The 19,868-nt window shown below is 44.7% G+C and overlaps 1 protein-coding gene across 1 annotated transcript in view; it reads right to left on the bottom strand.

Annotated features, from left to right (window-relative positions):
- The window catches only part of znf804a (zinc finger protein 804A), a 38,921-nt gene that overhangs the window by 4,234 nt on the left and 14,819 nt on the right, over positions 1-19,868 (bottom strand). The window contains exons 2-3 of the mRNA XM_029247356.1: positions 3,257-3,400; positions 100-230 (exon numbers count right to left, since the gene is read on the bottom strand). Coding sequence (XP_029103189.1) covers positions 100-230; positions 3,257-3,400 — 275 coding nt within the window. The remainder of the gene's footprint in view (positions 1-99; positions 231-3,256; positions 3,401-19,868) is intronic.

The raw sequence follows: 19,868 nt of genomic DNA, 5'->3' as shown, positions 1-19,868 counted from the left end.
TTGAATAGGTTAAAATAGACGTGTGTGGGTGTGAAATATCCGAGTTGGTCATGGGTAGTTATGGGCCCTCTGGGCTTCGTGTATGGTGTGGAGCCCCACCATTGGACCTCCCTGCGCTGCTCAGCCAGCTGGTGCAGACGGCGGAGAGCTCTCTCCTGCTTCCTCTCATCCTTTCTGGACTTTGAGGCCACGTTCCGGGCAAACTCCCTCTGTTTTAGCTCCTTCAGCCTCTGGGAGAGAGAAAAAAAAAAAAAAATCACTTGATATCCACGTGTCCTAAACCTCCAGAAAAATCATTAGTTTGAGCTGACCAAGTCCTTACCAAATTAATCTGAATAATATTACAATAGGAAAATTAATCCTTTCTTTCTGTTAAACAACCTTTCATTATAAAGACAGAGCATATTAGCCCATCACAAGGATTACAGTGCATAAAAATATACTAGGTTGAAATACAGAATCTCCAAAGAACTGGAGAACGTGTAAAGGCTTTTAAATGACGATGTTACCCTTCATCAAGCCTATTTTCTCTCTAAATGAAAAGAAGTTGCGGATAAGGTTGCTTGATTTCATGAAATTGTCCTATTTATTTAGAATAAATAAACTCACTGATTAGAATTTACAGTTGGCTTCCTGGTCTGACTGCATATAAGTCAAGAGCACAAATCTCTTGTGTGATGTCGTTTCCCAGAAAACACAGTTTAATGTGGGACTGGAGAACAGAGCCTTGTGAGTTTGCCTTTTTTCAGATGATACCGAGATCTCTGTGAAACGTATTTACCAAACACAGATCGCTGAAAACATTGAGAAACTGGCCCTTCACATACAGTATATACATATATAAAGGGCAAAAGCTTTGCATTATTCTGTGGAAAGCTTTCATATTGTGCATCTCCTTAACAATTCTCCACATGATTTAAGAAATCATATTTATTATGCTCTCACAGTTATTATGTGAACATTAAACTTTAAAGCTGTTATCCTCTTTTTCAGACAAGCTAAGAAGTGTTACTATATGCAGCGAGATGTGCTTTTGAAATAAAGTGACATCATCATTATCTGATAATAAAGTGACATCACCATTACCTGACCTTTCTACCACGCCAGGCTGCCGATGTACATAGTCATAGGCTCCACAGACAGCCGGCGATTTCAGCATTAAGTATTCCACTCAGGCCCCGTGATGTTATATATAGTTCAACGCTGCTGTAACCTCTCTTATTTGAAGTGGCTCCAGTGATTGCATTTATAGTGGCTGAGTTTCATAGTCAGGGAATTCATGCGGTCACATCAGATATAACTCCTCGCAGAGTCAGTGCGCAGGGGCAAATGATTTGATCTCTCCTGGATAGGTTTACATTTTGTTGCTTCAGTGTGGGCAGACTGTGGCCCGTGCAGCGTGCCGGCCGCCGTCAGCACGCTTCACGGGGAAGAAGTCAGCAGTTTGCGTCGCTGCTACCATTTGTACAGCTTCCAGGTCCACACAGACACAAGACTTGCATGTCTTCCTGGACACCTGGCAGTAGCACTCGGCTCCAAACAGGGATGGTGTGCACTTAGAGTACATCATGAGAGTGAGCTTATCTTACCAACCCACCAATTACATTCCAAATTCACAGCCTTGTGTGACATGATGGAAATTGGTACAGAAGAGGAAGCTGAGCTCCAGCAAAGCATTTAATTCAACCTGTCTAATTCCCCTGATAGCTGCATATCTTGTGTTGACAAAGAGGGGCTAAGCGTTCGATCCCGTTGATGTTTATGCTAGCTCTAGCACATTTCCATTACGCCTTTTTTGAAAACGCCCTCATCTGCAGTTCTGCCTCTGCCCTACTGCTGTGCTTCACTGAATAGCCAGCGCTCTGTGTTGTTTCTGCCTGTTACGCTTCCATTTTCCCTGGCTTCCAAACGCTGATAGATGCTCTGGGAGTGGCACTCTTCATCAATCCCCCGTACTGTTAGAGGCAAAATCCAGCATTTGGTAGAACTGTGCAATTGTTTAATCTTTTCCTCTGTCGACTGCGTAGGAGGCAAATCGGGCCGGGAAAGTACCCATGTGATAAATATGTCTGTGCTATTGACCAGCTGCATGCAGATGGATTGCATGGTGCTCTAAGAGTGGAGGTTTGATTGGATATCAGGACACTGATCATCTGAAACCAATTCATCTCAATAATGCTGCTGGGTTTGCTGGTCAGTTGATGAGGCTTGGGGTCGCAGAGGCGGTCAATAGTTCATCAGAACCCGTTATCGAGAGTCATGTGCGCTACGGAGAGTGAACGGAATCAGTCCCTTTAGCTCTCCTCAGCAGCACGGCAGTGTTGGGCCTGCAACCCTCGAACTGTGGCTACGATTGTGGGAAGCTCATTGTGTTTCAAGGTTTTATCCAATGCCTTTTAACTCTCGAGACCTTCATTCCACTAGCTGTCCATGACATTTTCCTCTTGAAGAGTACGGTTCAGTGCAGGTGTCCAAAGACAGATTTCTCAGAGAAAAATACCGTCAACAAGAATAGTATGAACGCTTAGCAGTTCAACAATATTAAGTTTTGCTTTTAAAGCTACTTCTAGGATAAGTAAGAATCATCTTAACCATTTGCAAGACTCGCTCATTTAAGCACAGCCAATGAGAAGCAAGCTCCTTTCTCACAAATGTGTACACCATATTGTGATTTTAGAACATTAAGCATTCGGGGGCAGAAGCTGTTAAAACCCTTTGTTCTCCTTGCTGCAGGTAACATGCTCCCACACAATACCGCCGGCACTGTGTAATTTAAAACACTGGCTGGCTTGCGGGGAAGCGCTCTGAAGCCCATCTCCGTGTCTGATATAATCTTGTTCCCCTTCCTGACTGCATCTGAAGAGCAACGTTGAGGCTAATGAGCAGGTAAGGGGCTTGAAAGGTCGGCTCCCGTTACTGCTGAAGCGTGCAGGGCCGTCCAGGAGGATGCCTGATGTACCGGCACGGGCGCCGACGGAGCAGAGGCCCACACGTTTCAGCGGTAACACAATCTAACGGCTGTGTAAACGGATTCACCTCCGGCTCCCACGGGCCATTAGCAGTAACAATATTTCCAATTGCTCAGTCCTCGTGCTGTATGATGCGCAGCCTTAGAAATTAAGCAACCGTTTCTCATACGGATTCAATTACATGGGACACGGCGGTGAAACTGTTGTCTGCAATATGTCATTGCACTGATCCTTCAAAAGCAGCCTGAAATTCCAGTACACTTACCGCATCAAAAATATGGTGTTACCTGTTTGTGGGCATGATCGTATGAGTTGATATGGTTGTCAAACTCCTGGTGCTTGTAGTACTGCTTGTCACACAGTTCACAGTAGAAGTTGGCCTTCAGGTCCTCTAGAGCCTTGGCGATGGCCTTTTCTTTCTCTGCATAATCCTGGGAGCAGAATACCAATGAGCCGAAGGGAGAAGGTCAAATAACATCTGACACAGAGTGCCACAGAAATAAACACAGAGTGGTGCTCGTGCCTAAAAGAAGCAGCCCCACCTTTACTCGTAAAGCCTTTGAACATGTCTTCAACGTACAGTGTATATAAATATTTTGATGGCACATATTTAAACATAATGCACTGCGACTTTGCATACAGTTTAGACAGCCAGAAGAGCACAGGGATAATAACACACAAAATGCCCATTAGGATTCATACATATTTACATTCTCCCAAGTGTGTGTAAACTACTGGATGTTTAAACTGGACATCTGCCCAATTGAAATTGAGCAATATCAATGCTGGGTAGTGAGTGACAACTGAAGTAGCGAGATATTAGTGAGGTGAGAAAACAACAATAAATCCTGCACTGAATCCGATTCCACTGCATGATGCAATTTAAATAAAATGAGTAGAACACTGAGAAAAAGTGTGTGTGTGTGTGTGTGTGTGTGTGTGTGTGTGTGTCTTTTAGACATGGTTACTGAGAGTGAGGGCTTTTATTTCATTTTAATGAAGGTGTCATAGTATTTCAATAAATTTTGTTCATTTGAGATTTGACTGCAAAAAGCTCTTATTAAAAATAGAATAAAAATGGTATTATCAATGTCATTTTGATTTATTTCTATAATTCATTATAGAAAACATTTTTCAGACCTTTATGCACAATAAAACCCCCCGTCACTACCACCACATCAGCTGTACTTGCTTCTATTCAACTGTTACACTGGAGCCCTCATTTGTTTTTTTTTTATATTAAATATTGATTTACGGTCATGTGAGAATGAAAGACCATATCATATTTCAGATTCGATGCCATTAATGTTGAGGAGATTCTGAAACTTGCCATTCAGACGTAACTCTGGGAGAGAGACGCATTAAACCAATATTCCCGAAAGATTTTGCAGAGAGAGGGGGAGAGAGAGAGAGACTTCCATTTCTTGATATAAATTTATGGATGATACTTGTGCCACGTTCCACACACAAGCATAAAGAAGTGCCAGAATGCTGCCTAAAGTATTACACATGAAAATATGTTCTGAACAAAAGTGTTGCTGTAACTCATACTTGACTACAAATACACGTAACTGATATGTAAACATAACAGTTGCAAAAAAACACAGTCATATTTCATATAATGAGCACTCCATTGAAGTTCTAGTATATGCAGTGTTAAATATGTAGGAATTTGGAATTAGCAGCCTGAAGAGGTGGCAGGAACTGCCACAGGACACATTTCGGTTCTGGCTTTAACCAAACCCTAGCTGATTTACCCCTCGACACAGTACACGTCCCTTCCTTTATTAATATAGAACTAATTAGTTGCCATTTGGCAGCGAAAACAGCTGCTGAATTGCTTCCTTAACAATGAAGGCCCAGTGTGATCCTCAACCCTTTAAAGCAATAATGGGTTCCATTATTACAAAGTCTCTGAATTCGGGCCCTCGTCTTGATTATCCGTGAAAGTGCGCTAGCAAACAAGGGACGATGATTGGCGCATTCAAGGCACGTTCAAGGGCACAATTTGCTGCCACGCTCACCACAATAAGCCAAGTGAGACACAATTACTGTACAGTGTTATTGTGTTTAATGGCTCGGTTCCTTACAGGCCATGCAGGAGGAGCAGGTGATGTCTGAGCACGCGTGGTTTGGACGTTTCTCCGTCTCCCTATAACAGTCCTTTAACACCCAAGCGGAGTTCAGAGCAACGACTTGGTTAACGTCTCAACTGCCGTCCCGGTTGACGAGACAAGTGAGGTGAAAATGAACCGAGCGTGCAAAAACGGCAGCCCCCGTGGATTTTTTCGTCTGCGGAACGTGGGACGTGAGGAATTAGGATAACTAGGCAAGGAAAGCGGCGAGAAACTGTGAAGTCATTTGCGCTGCGGACGAACCCAACCGCCACGGGGACACCAGAGGACCTGTGGAAACGGATTTTAATTTTTGTGAGCCCAGCCTTCCCAGTTCCCATCAGATACATTTCTGCTGGACCCCACAGCACCGCGGCGAACAAATGATCAATAGGGTCCAGGTTCGAATCCCAGCAGGGAGTGCCGTGCTTAACCTGTATTGCTTCGATAAATTTTCCACAGCAGTAATAAACCAAACTGCAGTGAAGAGATATGTAGCTCGGTAATAGTGACTGGTAAGCAAATAAATAATGCAGCAGCATAATACATCAAAAGCACAGGGCAGCATTATCGCAATCAGTCAGCATCTTCTAGCTTTTTTGTGCTGTAGATCTACTGATCTTTCAGGTTTTGAATAACACGATGCCTGCTCCATTGTCCCAGAAAGCGGAGATGTAGTATTTAATGCAACGTGAATATAAATGGCAAGTACCTTGCGAGAAATAATGTGCTAGCATTCACTGAGCTGTGGAGGAATTTCACCCAGTCGCTCAAGGTAGAGGACGAGCAGCAACTGTCATAGTTTCCATCGCAACCTCCAGGGTTTAGGAAATCCCGTACTGCTGAGGTTCAGATTTAAACAGATCCTAATAAAAAAATACTTTGATTATAGGTTACATCGATTACATCAAGAAACAGAATTCGCCTCGAAATTCTCAAACGTTACAGCCGATAACGTTGTTTAATGGCTGTTTTGTGAATCCAGCGTACGGCATTCATGAGAAAGGCAATTTTTGCTAAAAGACAATTGACGTTATTACTTGGTGTTTAAGAGCTTGTGGATTTGGAGGCGCACCTAACAGCCGTTTAACGTCTTAAAGCTCTGCCTCACAAGGCATCTATCTGCAAGAAATTTAATATATTCTCCTGTTGTAAAAGTGAAGAAAGGTTTACAGCGGATCCACTGTATAACAACATGTAATGAACTGAAGCAAATTTCTTTTTGCTGTTGAACAAGCCAATGGCCTTTTATTCAAATAGCTGTAAAATGAAAAAAATGATACTATTGGAGGTGACCTTTGCTACGGCCGACCCCTGCGTATCATTTCACTTGACTGCGAACGTGCTCAATAGAGGAGTTGAGAGCGAACCCTTGAGAGCCGCTCGAGACTGTGGAAAGACTCTGCACCGGAACGCCTCGGCAGGAAAAGCGGCCGTCGTTCCCGCGCGAAGCAACGATTAAACCTCTCTTTGTTCCGGCACTTTCACGGGAGATGACAGAAGCGGCGATATCCCTGCTCCTTGGGACCCTTTCACCGTGTTTATGGTAAACGCGGTGCACCAGCAAATTTCCGCTGACAACTTGCCTTTTCCGCACTGACTGGGAAAGAAGGGCTGAACACGAGCGCACTGTTGTCACGGTTAATTGTGCGCCTTTTATTAGGATTTCTGTCAGCGGTTGTTTTCTAAATTGCTGACAAACAGAATCCATTTCCTTTCGCGAACAGGCTTTCTCAGGAGCTTCTAGTGGAGAGCAGTGACAAGAGAGGTGCTACATTCTTCCTGCTGACACGCGGTTTGAAGGCGTGCCCGCTGAGTGCTTTCAGGGAGTGCACTGTACCACGTACTGTACATCTGGGTCAGGCCGCTCCCATCCTCAAGGGGACAAATACATGTCAGCCCTTAATTGTTTTACAGCAGTGATCGTTTAGATAGTTTCAGGTGTAAAGCGGGCGCTAAATGAGCACATGAACACGACGGTACCTCTGGAGGCCCTCACCGCTCAGCCCCGCGGTATACGATGAGTTAACCCACACGCTGTTGGCGTACTGCATTATGGATGGCCAACTGAATACAGTGCATTTACATTTCTTCTGTTGCTAGTTTTTGCAAGCCAAGCTCCATGCAAAGGGTGGAAAATGGGCTGTGTGTGTTTTGATTTAATATGCAAATCTACCAGGACCAACACCTTACATCAGAAGCGATGCCAAGATACACGCGCACAAGAGCCATCCTTTCAAAAATCTAATCCAAAGCACGGAAAAAATGGCAAGAACAAATGGCGAAGCCTTTTATTTCCTCGCTTTAGAGCGTAGCACAACAGCAGCAGGAACTCTGCTCAGCAGAGAACGTGTGTGAAAGACGTGGATGTGCCTGCATTATGTAGCTGACAGACATGCCTGACTGATTAGAATATCAGTGTCAGCTAATTAAACTGTTGGGCGAAAATATCATGGTTTAGCTGAACATGATGGACTTCTGAGAACAAACAGGCTTTTAGGGGAGTCCACCATTAGGAGTGATGCAGTATTTCCCATAAGTTTGTGTCTCATTCAAATGATGCTTAATTTTGGAAAGAGTCGATCTCTAAGCCAATGCAGAAATTAAATGGCTTCATCATAAACTAGAAGTTGTAAAAGTTCTTATTCGTATGTTTACGCAGTCCGGAACCGAAAGGCTTGACTCACATGGCCTCCAAGCTCCGAAGCTTGATTTACTGGTGAAACATCATTCGTACTAAACAGATCATGTCTAAATGTTTACTTGGTTTGATGGTCAGGTTTTAATGAACAAATCAATAGAGGGTCATGGTGGTCCAGGTAAGTTATAGATGCTGACCTACAGGGTTGCCAGACACAGATTAAATTATACCTGCTTTTCTTAAGCAATTTTTTCCTTTTAGAAAGGTCCAATATTTTGGCAGCTACTGCCTACAGATGGAACATTTTAAATTAATGGAACAAAAACAGCATAAAAGGAATTTAAATTATATTGATTATAATTCTGGAGCATGATGAAGCACAGAATATCACTGGAATACTTTTACACAACTATTGTGACATCTAGGGCTATTCTCACAGGTCCGTCACTTTATGTAAATAACTAAATAGTTGTGAATACTATTAATAATACTAATTCATCAAGTATTAAGAGCTTTGAATTATTGCAGTGGTGGCCTGGGTTTGGTCATTTCTCTGATGGGCTGCACGCCTATTCACCAGCATCATCAACCAAATATTATGATTTCATTGCTCAAAAATATTCGCAGGAATTTAGTTAAAGGCCACTGGCAAATAATCGGGGCATGGGATGAAGTACCGCACACTCAATAGGATAAGCTGGCTAACGTAGCGTTTCATCAAAGTAATGGCTGCATATTGCCTCGTGCCAGAAACCAGTGGAGCCAGCATCCGCCGATGGCAAATCCGCATTCAATTTCCTTAAACATCTTTGGGGTTGCAGGCACGCGCTCTAGCTCACGCTCAACCCTGTTGCGTCTCCGGTATATTGACGAGGTTGTACTGATAAAAGCAAACATAGGAGCGGTAGGAAAAGGAGCAAGGTGTAGCTGTATCTGTGGCCCCGTCACCCATTTCCTGTATTTGTTTTTTGTTTTTTTTGGGATAAGGGCTTTCGCTCCTGATTTATCTGCGTGTATCAGACCTGTTTTCCTTTGCGTAATTCTTCAGCCGCAGCTGTTCGTCTTTCTGCTCAGAGAGCCGTGACAAATCTCTCTGTGCGCAAGTCAAGGGGGGCATTTAAGCTACTGCGACAAAAAGATAAACTTATCAATCCCTCACATGCCTAAGAAACCACATTTCCTGGGATCACGACCGTTCCTGCGAGGGAAATTCATCAAGTTGATCTAATCTACCCTGTGGAGTCGGATACTCTTTCTGAGGGCCAAATTCACACAAAATTTATTCTCTTCACTTCGGTACCTCCCTGTTCTTTACATAATGCATATCCTCTAATTTCCCTGTCCTTTCCTAAAGCCCTAAGGCTGTAAGGCGTGAGAATGAACTTTTAACTGTGAATGAAAATATGTCCTCTAAAAGCAAAAAGTAGGTTATTGCGTGGTCAAGGATATGAATGTATTATGAAGTATAAACAGCGATGTGTCACTTTAAGAGAAAGGATGGTTGAGAAACACAAAGTCCAAAACTTGACAGTTCACACAGTCAAGCATATTTATATGCTATCAGTAATAAAAATATGATGACCCTATGGTGTATCTGTTTGCATTCTCTATTCACCTGTTGTGTCTAAGAACGATAGGAACAACACAATTACAATTACAACTGTGCAATGCTATTCCTTTCATTTTTTAATGCAACAGGGCATGGAAACCTGCTAGTGATCTACATAATTTATGAGTAATTAACTATTCATATCATTTCACATTTAAATTCACAGTGAATTTTTGCGTGTGGTAAACGTATAGCTCCAAGTGCACGAGAAAACGTATCTGAGCACAACATAGATGTCGCAATGCCTCCAGAGATCACCCCAGACCTACGTGGGAGTCCTTTGATAGTGTGTGGATGGGTGTCTCCTCAAATGTCTCGCTGAAATGTACACTTTAGCTCAAAGTCTTGTCCCAGATGTGGAACCCACACCCCCCACCTCAAGGCCAGTGCAGGTCTGCTGGAAGAAGGAGGTCCTCCCGTCTCCCGTCAGTGTCAGGCTATCACTTTTTAAAGCAGCCCTTAACTAGAGCCCATCGGGACAGACCTCAGTCCAGTCCTCCTAATGGAGTATAACCAAACCGTGTGGTCAGTTCTCCTGCCCTGGAGCTCAGCGGGGAGAACTGAGGGCCGGTGGACAAGGTATGTAGCCTGTGGATGCTGAAGGAGTATGTCTGGATGGGCAGAAGTGCTCCTGAGCTGGAGCGTAATTTGCTTTCTTGTTCTACCACCAGTGAGCGCCATAGCCCGAGGCTTGCTATCTGCAGGAGACTGCTGTGTGGACGTGGCAGAATTAAGACAAGGGCAGAGCCGAGATCCCACACGAAGCCGCCTAACAGCCCGGCGCTCCTGCACCTGCTGATGGATTTAGGGCAGTGCAGAAGACAAAGAGAGTGATTATAAAGACTAAAATTTATTAAACTGACTCTTTGGACCTCAAATTCCCACAGGGAAATTACACAGCACAATTGGGTATGGCTGCAGAAAGCAGAAAAAAAAAAAACAACAGGAAATTGTTGGAATTTTACTGACAAGCCGTCAGTGGAAGCGCAGCTTCTTTTGACAGCTGGGATTTTTTTTTTTTTCCTTTGGGTCGCCCTCCCATCGCAAGGAAAGTGCCAATGTGATAATTATCGTCTGCAATCAGCTGAGGTTACATGGGGAGCCACGCCATGGCGTCCTTTTTTGAAAGAAGCATGAAGGAGAAGAGCGAAATCACGGAGGAGCACGCCGCAATTACCGAGACGTGTTTCTGCTTGATGGAGCTCAGCTCACACATAACCCCCCCAAAGAGAAGCTTCTGCTTCCTGAAATACACCTCCAACTGCTCCCTCCTGTCAAAGAGACAGTTGCAGTGACACAACTAGTAATGAACTAAGACATTATAATGATGTTCACAAGACCAGCGCTCACTCCCTACGTACAGAATGGGACACGCACACGCACACACACACACACACACACACACACACCTCCAAGCAACACATCCTATATCAGACTTGCGTAACACCCCCCTCCGCACAAGGGTTTCTTTCTTTTTATTGCTGTAGCCCTTCGCTTAACGGAAGCAGAAGAATTTAGAGGCGGAACAAAACACTGCAATGATTTGAATATTGAACACAATGCCAAGAATTAGACAGGGACATTCTGAAAACAACACATGGGGATTTAGCTTGGCATCCTGTCTGAAAATACAGTACGTCCTCGTTGCCAGAGTTGGTGGTTTTCCTGTTTCCTGCTTCACAGCCCTGCCAAGAGCTTTGCTCCAGTGCTCTGGAAAAGGTGTGTGCCTTAAAACCATGAAAGAGAAAGATGGATTATCTTGAATGCATTAAAAGATCCCTTATGTATGAACTTCTCATTCTCTCCCAAGTTGCCAAGTTAGGTTAAAAAAAGTTTTACTTTCTTTTGGTCAAATCTTATATGGATGGGACTAATCTTATAAATCTTATATGGACGCTTTCACAGTGAGCGCTGTGTCGGAACTCGGACAGGCAGATGACGGTATTTCATTATCTGCATAATTATTTGGAAGTTTAGCACTTCGACAAGTCTCTCAAAACCAATTAGGATTCCCTCAGGTCCCTGTCCACAGTTCAAATGATTTGAATCTAAATAACTGTTCACATGCTCTCGAAAGTGCAAACATAATGGCTTTACGAAGAGTGCTCCTATTCTTTCGTGCAATAATTGGTGATAATGAATGCCTAAGATACAAGTCATTTGTAATAAATTAATGAAGGGGCTCGATAAACCATTCCATCGGGAAGAGGTGTTTATTTCAACAGTTTGAATTGTGCCTTTGACACGTTATAGTCTGCGAGCTTAGCCACCACACAACAGCAAAAAATCTCAGCTTTTCAAATACACTGCAGCTTCAAAGTATTCAGATAAGGCGGTGTAAACTATGATTTGAAACACTGCATTCATTTTGCAATGAGGTATATGTAAAAATCATTTCATTTTTTATGCCCATGAGTGACTTTCCAAAAATAATACATAATTGTCAGAAATTATCAGTTTCAACCACTGAGTCCAATCGAACAATGAGGGGATCTAATTTAATGGCCATGATCTCATCTCCCTTCAAGCCAAATAGCTTTGTAAATCCAATGGTTGCTTTATGGCGAGAAGGTGTATTAAGTGCAAGAGATAAGACAGGACAGGGATGAGTCAGCTGGGATGTCCAATCTAAAAACGAAGACAGATTTCAAGTGATAGAAGAAAGCTCTCCACACTGGAAATGGCTCAACTCTTAAGATAAATGGTATTTACAAAAAACGGCTCCAAGGTTAGGACCTCGGTTGCTTTTCCAGACTGCTTGTCTTTCATACACTGCAGGTGGATGTCATTGTATTGCAAGAATGAACATGAAAATTCTGTGGAAAAACAAATATCTACTACGACCCATTATGTAGCTAAATTTAGTCCCTGTTACCCGCAAGATGTGAGCCCCATTGATGTGCTCAAGCAAGCAGCCTTATTAGAGCCTGTTGTATGACACAAAGGCATTCACCTGAAACAACATGAATTAAACTGGGAAGAATTTCAGTGGTACAATGGGTACAACACACTGATTTGCTCTCTTCTCTGGAAAGAAAAATCATCCAGTATCAAAAGCTGAAAAATGTTAACAAAATCTGAAGGATATACAAAAGCAGACACCCCATACATTAAAGTATAAAATAAAAATCATTTTAATTGTACTGAAAAAAAAATCCCTGAGGTAACTGGTGGGATTTCAGATACTGTTAGCAAGCGTAACCATGGTAATCAGAAGTCTCCTTAGCACCTAGTCAGTTTTAACTATTTAACAATTAAACATATACGCTGCAGAAATGAGCTGTGAGCTCTATCTCCTTGTATGGTTCACACTGAACTGATCTGTTTGATTTTCTTTTGCGCTCTATACCCTGTTACCATAGTGTTTTATACCATAGTTCTAATGATTCCAGTAAAATGTCTGCCTCTCTCTTCAGTGCCATAGGTCAGTGGGATGCAAGCTAAGACCGGTGTGACATCCATCCCACAAGCGGTTGCAACATTTTCAAAGATGACTTGTTTTGTCATTGACGTGATGACAGGATGAGGGGTGAGTTACCGTAGCGATACCCTGAGCCCCCGTCAACGTACTTTCTCCTCTTCATTTACACTATTGCCGTGACCACCACAGCACAATCACATTTTTATTATTTTCTGCTTCAAGTGTACTCAATGCCCAGCACTAAAAAGCCAGGTTTTATGGGGTAATAATAATAAAATGGCGAGATGGACTTGAGCGATTCAGCTCATTATTAGCCTTAGTTCGTGTCATCGAGGTCCTCAAGGATCTCGCTGTAGGTTGTCCTCCTATAACATTCCCCTTAGCATGAGGGAACGAGGACTTGCTTGACTGGGCTCAAGAACTCATATAAAAATGATTAAAGACAACAAAACTCTTTGGGCAGCAGCGGCTAATAGGTAGCAGCTTCAGCATTAGCTTTAGTCGTTGTACGAATGTCGGCACATTTATTCAATGGTCGTCTTCTTCATGCTCGTAACCTTCAGTTTGTGGTCACTACTCGGGAAAAGAACTATGATGGACACGCAGTTCATAAGTCACAGCGTGAGTCAGCATCTTAATTATCCTTCATAAATATTGAAGAATCGTGACCTCAGTTAAACTGATATCCCCAAAAGTCTCTCAGTCGTATAGGCCCTTAGCATCCCCATTTTCCCTCACTTTGTCCTCTATCCTTTTCACTCCTCTGTCCCTCTCCTTCTCTGTGATGTCCGTCTCTACAGGAACCCTGTAAGCTAATGTACGGTGTCTGCTCATGTCAATAAGGGTTGATGACTAGGAACTGAGCTTTCACATGGGTCCGTGGATTGGCAGTGAGATACTGCACACACCCCACAAGGGCGCTAACCTTCCCCTGCTTTCCCAAATACTCATATCTGTCTTAGAACACGGTAACCTTGAACACCCCATTCTGAGAGGATACCCAGTGGCGATCGTATCGATGCTGCCAATGTTTTAATCTCAGTTTCCCAGACTGCCTGGCAACATGATGTCCGGTGGCCTCTTGGTTGCAGACAATGAATTAATAAGCGAGTCACTTTTTGAGAGGGCCAGCTCTGAGCACCAAATCCCTCAAATCCATTGGGATTTATTTCAGTAGGTTCAATCAATGATAACAACAGATGTAACTGAAGCAGGTAATTAATCCCCTCAAGTGTCACCATCTTGAGCTCTCTTTTCCATCTTTTGACCCAAAGTTAGAGGACACATTTATTATTCTGCAATACAGGGAGCATTCCCACTGTCTAATATTAGCCCGAGACCAGAGGCCGTTTCAGAGTTGTGTCAGGGAGGGAAAGCTGCAGAAGGGCACGGAAAGCTGTTGTGCTCCAACACGCTACTCAGAGTACATTTATAACAGGAACCAGGTACTGCAATCAGAGTGGAGCTTTGATCCATTCACGATGTTCCCTTCTTTGGGTTAGAAAAGGCAAGAGGCCTAAGTTGGCCAACTGCCAGTGTGGATGAATGCAATCTGACATGGGAGCAAGGGTCCCATCACTGTAACCACGGGAATGATCAGCCTTTCATTCCCAACTCCCATCAGGCCAAACGGAAAAACAAAGTAATGAATAGAGAAATAAGAATAAGGATCACTCTTTCTCTCCTAGCTTCGAGGATATTGAACGAGCATCTTCTCAGCATCAGAGCTGCTCCCAAATTCTTGATCTTCAGGTGCCCCTTGAAGACTTGGACCGTTCACACCTTGGACTGTTCAGCCTTAACTCTAATCTGATGCTTTGCACAGGTAACCTAATATGAATTAACAGTTAAATTCATTGTTAAATTTCATTATAGCTTGTTTTTATGAATAGGGAGTTTTTGTAAGTAGGGTGATTTTGAGCAAATTGCATGAATTGAATTGTCCTCTTCCTAAAATTACTACCATGGGATTTCTACCTCTGCATCCTTTCATGTGCATTTGGAGCAGAGAGAAAAATATTAAAACGTTTGAATGATTCATGTTACCTAGTGCACTTCTCCCAGTTTGCTGTTAAATGTCTTAGCGGTAATATTTAATGATATGTGTTAAATTTTTAACAATTTTGCCTGATATTTTCAACAGCAGTGTTTTTATTTTATTTATTTATGCATTTTAAAATTAGATCTGTGCAATTTGGAGCTGACGAACACTTTTCAGATTACCAGCACAATTAAACTGTTATCCTGCATGCTCAAAGCTTCAGCTGACATAATGACTAGCGTTTACTTGTCTTTGAAATGTCAAGAATGCTCTGAGGAAGGTTGCTTTTGAGAATAAAACTACCACAATACAACACAGTGACAAGTCTCATCTTGCCCATAATCTGGTTCTGTCCCATTTCCACGTAAGTATAAAGGCTAACATCTTTTTAATAGTATTATTTCCATGAAGGTTTTTCGATTGGGTGCTTCATGTCTACCAAGCTTTGAAACATGTTTCCATCTGAGACCTTCCACTGCAGTGAGGTCAGGATGTACTACAGCATAACTCAAGTTCGGCACTCGCTAACCGTCTACATTTTTGGCTAGTTGGGATGAACGCACAAGTTCTTCTGCTTATTGAGCTGTGATTTCCTTCTGTCGCCATTTTGACTAAAAGCTCGTTGTATTTACACGGCCCTTATCTTTTAAAAAGAACCACTACAGAGCTATACTCCTACAGTTACCAAACAGTATTTGCTTAGCAAGAACCTCTACCTGCGAGCATTAATACAGTTTTCAGATATTTCTGTATCAGCACAAACTGTGCGCCTCTACAGTGTACATCAGCAGTTCCTGGGATTTGCACCAGCAAAGTTGTAGTGAGAGGCCCAGTCTTAGCCCTGTGGACACAACAGCGATCCAGAGGAAAATGCAGCAACCGTGGAACGAGGACGCAAGATCTTCACTCGAATTAGCATAATTAATTAGTCATGTAGCTGTCTCGTTCTCACCCCATGAAACGCTGCAGAGGCACCAGTAAGTCCCCTACATGTCGATGCTTCAAACTCGCTTTCAATAAACAGATTTTGATACTTGCTGTGACATATGTTTACTTATATGAGCCTTTTAGCAGTTTCTCATTATGCTGAATAGAGGACAGTGTAGTGGCTTTCCAAACGTGCAAGTCTGCCGTCAGTGGCGGCAGATATAAGGACGTCGAGGTAATTAAGCGTTGGCCTCCAACGGCGTGAGTGATTGGGGGGCTTTGTAACCTGACTGAGAGCTACTCTTCCCTCCGGTTTATCTTCTCAAACACCTCCCACCCTTCCTCAGGGGAAGGTCGGAATAACACACCATAAACAGGGAAGGATTTTTCCGGCCTTCCATTTGAGCTGCCACATGTTTTCCCAAAGAACTGCTGTCAGATTTTGCAGGGAGACACACATATTAAAAAGCAGGAGAGTGGATATGGATCCAGACAGCAAAGCAGGATGGGCTGGCTTTCTCCACACCTCATCTCCTCTGTTATCAGTCTGCTGGCTGCCATCCACAGCCTACCTCGTCTGGTACCGTATCTGGTACACAGTCTCTCACCACCTCTCAAAAAAAGAAAATTAACGAGGCAGCTTAGGTAATTGCTTATGAAAAACGTTCCTCCCCAAAGAGGCGTCTGCTGCGCTCTTGGAAATGCTAAAAAGCCTTGGTGTTGTAAGAGGTTCAGCGATAGGTGACTTGCACATCGCCCCAAAGCGTGCACCGGCCATCGAAATCCACACTTGACCATTTCCACCTATTGTTTGCCTTTCACCCGAGGATCTCCGAAGGGGTTGCTGGGAGGAAACAGTAACAGGAGGGGAGGGATGCAGCGATGGCGTCTCCCTGCAGCTAAAAGATGAGGATGCCCGCGGGCAGCCAAGGTGAACTCACACGAGGGGGAAGCAGAGGAGGGAGAAAGAGTTGTGACACTCCATCTGTCCCGCGTTTCGCTGGGCGGACGCCACGGGAACAGACGGTGAACTCATTACACAAGCGCCACCCAAGCCACCCTGCCCGAGCTGCTAGAGGCGGCTGTGCTGCGATCACAGGCTCAAACGGAGACGCCTGCTGAAGTCAATGCTGAGGGTGAAGGGAGGGGTAGAGGGGCGTGCACCGCCACCTGTCTTTCAGTTCAGTCAAAAAATAAACAACGTCCTCCTCATAATTACAATCCAACCTAATCTAAGGGAGCAACTGGCCTCCTGGCTGACGGCTCCAAAGAACTGCTGGGAGAGTCTCCAAACCCTCGGCAAAATCCTTTGAGTCAAAACGACGTTCATTAGTATTTACAACAGTCATCTGTCTTGTTTGCGTACAATAAACTTGCATGTTGAGAGCGCTCTTATCTTCCAGATTAAACCCCATCTATGTAGTGGAATTCCATTAAAGTGCAATTTTCCATGGTGAGATCAGAGGGAATGTTATGCTGGAATTAAATTCTCACCAGGGTTTTGGCGACGACAGAGTCAACAAGAATTTGTGGACCCAAGGACAGCGACAGCCAGGTGTCAGAACCTGCAAACATGCCGTTGCCGGAAACTGGCGGGACACAGCCCGGCGGCCGGCGTCTGGAATCTGAGGCCCTGACATGAATTTTGCTCGGCTGTTGGAATCCAGCCTGAGAGATCGAAGCCCAGGTGCTGGGAGCGCATCTCGGGCACTAAGACGTCCTTGGGGACCGGAGCACCGGGGCACCTGGGCACCAGAGCGGGCCACAGCGGGAGTGCTGGCCTTGCGTTCAGCTTTTTTCCCCTTCCCTGACCCTGGCCGCGATGGCCCAGCTGATACCCAGCACAGCTGAGCCAGGCTTTGGGGGGCTGGTGCGGTTAGTCGCTTTAAAATGCTTGTCTGCCATCCCCGAAAACTCAGGTCCCCTTAGTGACAGCCCTGGCATAGGTCTGCAGCGAGTCACAAAATGTCAGCAGCGCGTTGGCAGCCATACTCTTTGGCTCCTGTCCGCTTTAATAAGAGATGGAGAGTGCAAGTGTGCCGAGTCCAGCTTGCCTCTTGGAGGGCTCTATTGCAGACTTCATAAAAAGTCATTCCGATGCAGCCGCCTCTGAAATCCAAGCTTTGTTTTGATTTTGCTTTTTTTGTCCGGCGCATTATGACGGAGTAACCGAAACCGCGACTTGCGCTCCGCACGCGGACGCCTGCGGTGCCCGCGGAGGCTCCTCGGGAGCACGGGATATTGCGTTTGGATTGTCGTTCGTTTTTTAATGATTTCTTTCTTTTTGTATTTACCCGTTCAGGCTAATTTATAGAACGAGTAATGGAGGGTCGAATCAAAAACACAGATCAGGTTATTGGTCCAAGACAGTGACTTTCTAGAAATCAGTTGTTACACATGACTTCACAGTGTCATCAGCGCGGCAGGAAAAAATTTGCGGTAATATTCTCTATATTATATACTGTATAGGTATGACACCGTTCCTTTGATGTCAGACAATTCACAATGCATCCAGCATTATTTAGGCATTCCGCATATACAGAATAATGAGGTTACTCCTCACTTGGTTAATAATTCACACCAGTCTTGGCACCAGAAGTAAAGAAACCCTTCGGAGTTTAAAGGAGCATGCAAAGAAAAGACTGAGACAGTTCCACTTGCTCTCAAACAGACAGTCACACGGGTCAGTGGCCACGCACGCGCACGTTACTGGGAAAAACGAGGGGAAACCATGTTTTTCCCCTTTTGCAACAGATATGATTCTACAGCTGTTCAGCACAGTGGATTCTGTATTGCCTTGTAAGCAAATACTCACCACAGGCAACACTTCTCCTCGATACAAATGCTTGCTTGTAGGTGGTTAAATATTAATGTACTGTAGCGGAGAAGCAGTAGGCTGAGAATGAATCTGGTTTATGGTTTCCCGGTTGCGCATGCCGCCAGGGTGATCAAAGGCCCGGTTTTCTGCCCAATTTAATATGGTTGCCGCAGCCACGGCCTGGTCACGGCGCAAGCGGGCGGAGACGCTGCCACGCCGAGCTTATCAGTTGAACCGCTGGCATTATTCGAAAGGTCACCGGGACCGAAGTTAGGGAAACTTATTTGTAGGGATCCGTCGGGCCGTCGTTTCGTTCGGAAAGTCGGAACGAGCCGCAGAAATATTGCCCCTGATGCGGCGGCCCCGATCGACCGAGCTGCGTGTCTCAAAGTGACCCGAAGCCATCACGTTCTTCACTCGAGAGACGCCACGTGCAGGAGAGGCAAATGGATTATAGCTGTTTCAGAACTGAATGTATTGCTTTAAAGCATTTGCCCCCAATGTTTATGATGAGTGAAAGTGTTTCAAATACAGAGACATTCTGCTTGAATTACCGTGTGCCATGCCGAGAGGTTTCGGGCCTCTTAAGCGCAGTTCGCATAATCGAGCCCTTTATGGAGAGTCTCCTTCTCCTTGTCATTTTTTTACAACTTGTCAAATTGTCCTTCCTGTCCGGGCAGAAACAATATGACTTTACCATCAAGCACGTTGAACATTCGCCTGAGGCTGGTGTCTGTAATGGGGTTCTGGGAGGATCGGAACACCGGAGTGACACCGTGCCAATCAGGCTTAGCGACTAATTAAAAAGCCATTGGGCCCCGCAATCAATCTCCTGCACGTCACATTTCATAAGCGCGTACACGGCCGCTATGGAAGGAGTTTTGCCATTTGCTGTTCGTGAACAGACCCCGGCGTGGCTGATTTGGCCTGAGAGGCTGCTGAAGGATGAGACACAGCCATTACGCATCCATCTGACATTCGAGCCGCATCCGCGTTGAGCTCAATCCCTCCCGCGTGCGGCCGCATCCGTGGAGCCCTGCGCGGACTAGCCTGTGTGCTGAAGAGCTGTCAACGCCCTCTTAAGTGTTCTCCTTCAGCTCTGCGCTCGCAAGCCCGCACGTCAATTAATTTGAGCTTCCGTCTCCCCTCTCGCTGGTGCAGACCCTACAAGTCAGACCCGAACCGCAGCGAATCGCTTCTCCTGGCCCTGTCTCCGTGCGCCGCCCTGGACCCCGTGCGAGATGACACGCCCTCGGGGCAGAACATCATCATGACCATCTCCATCGGGAGCCCCCTACGGAGAATTCGCCCTCTCGTCACGGAATCGA

This window comes from Scleropages formosus, chromosome 21, assembly GCF_900964775.1.
Source record: "Scleropages formosus chromosome 21, fSclFor1.1, whole genome shotgun sequence".
NCBI classification, from domain to species: domain Eukaryota; kingdom Metazoa; phylum Chordata; class Actinopteri; order Osteoglossiformes; family Osteoglossidae; genus Scleropages; species Scleropages formosus.
Note: the sequence above shows the minus strand (reverse complement) of the source record. Positions and strands in the feature narration are given on the sequence as shown.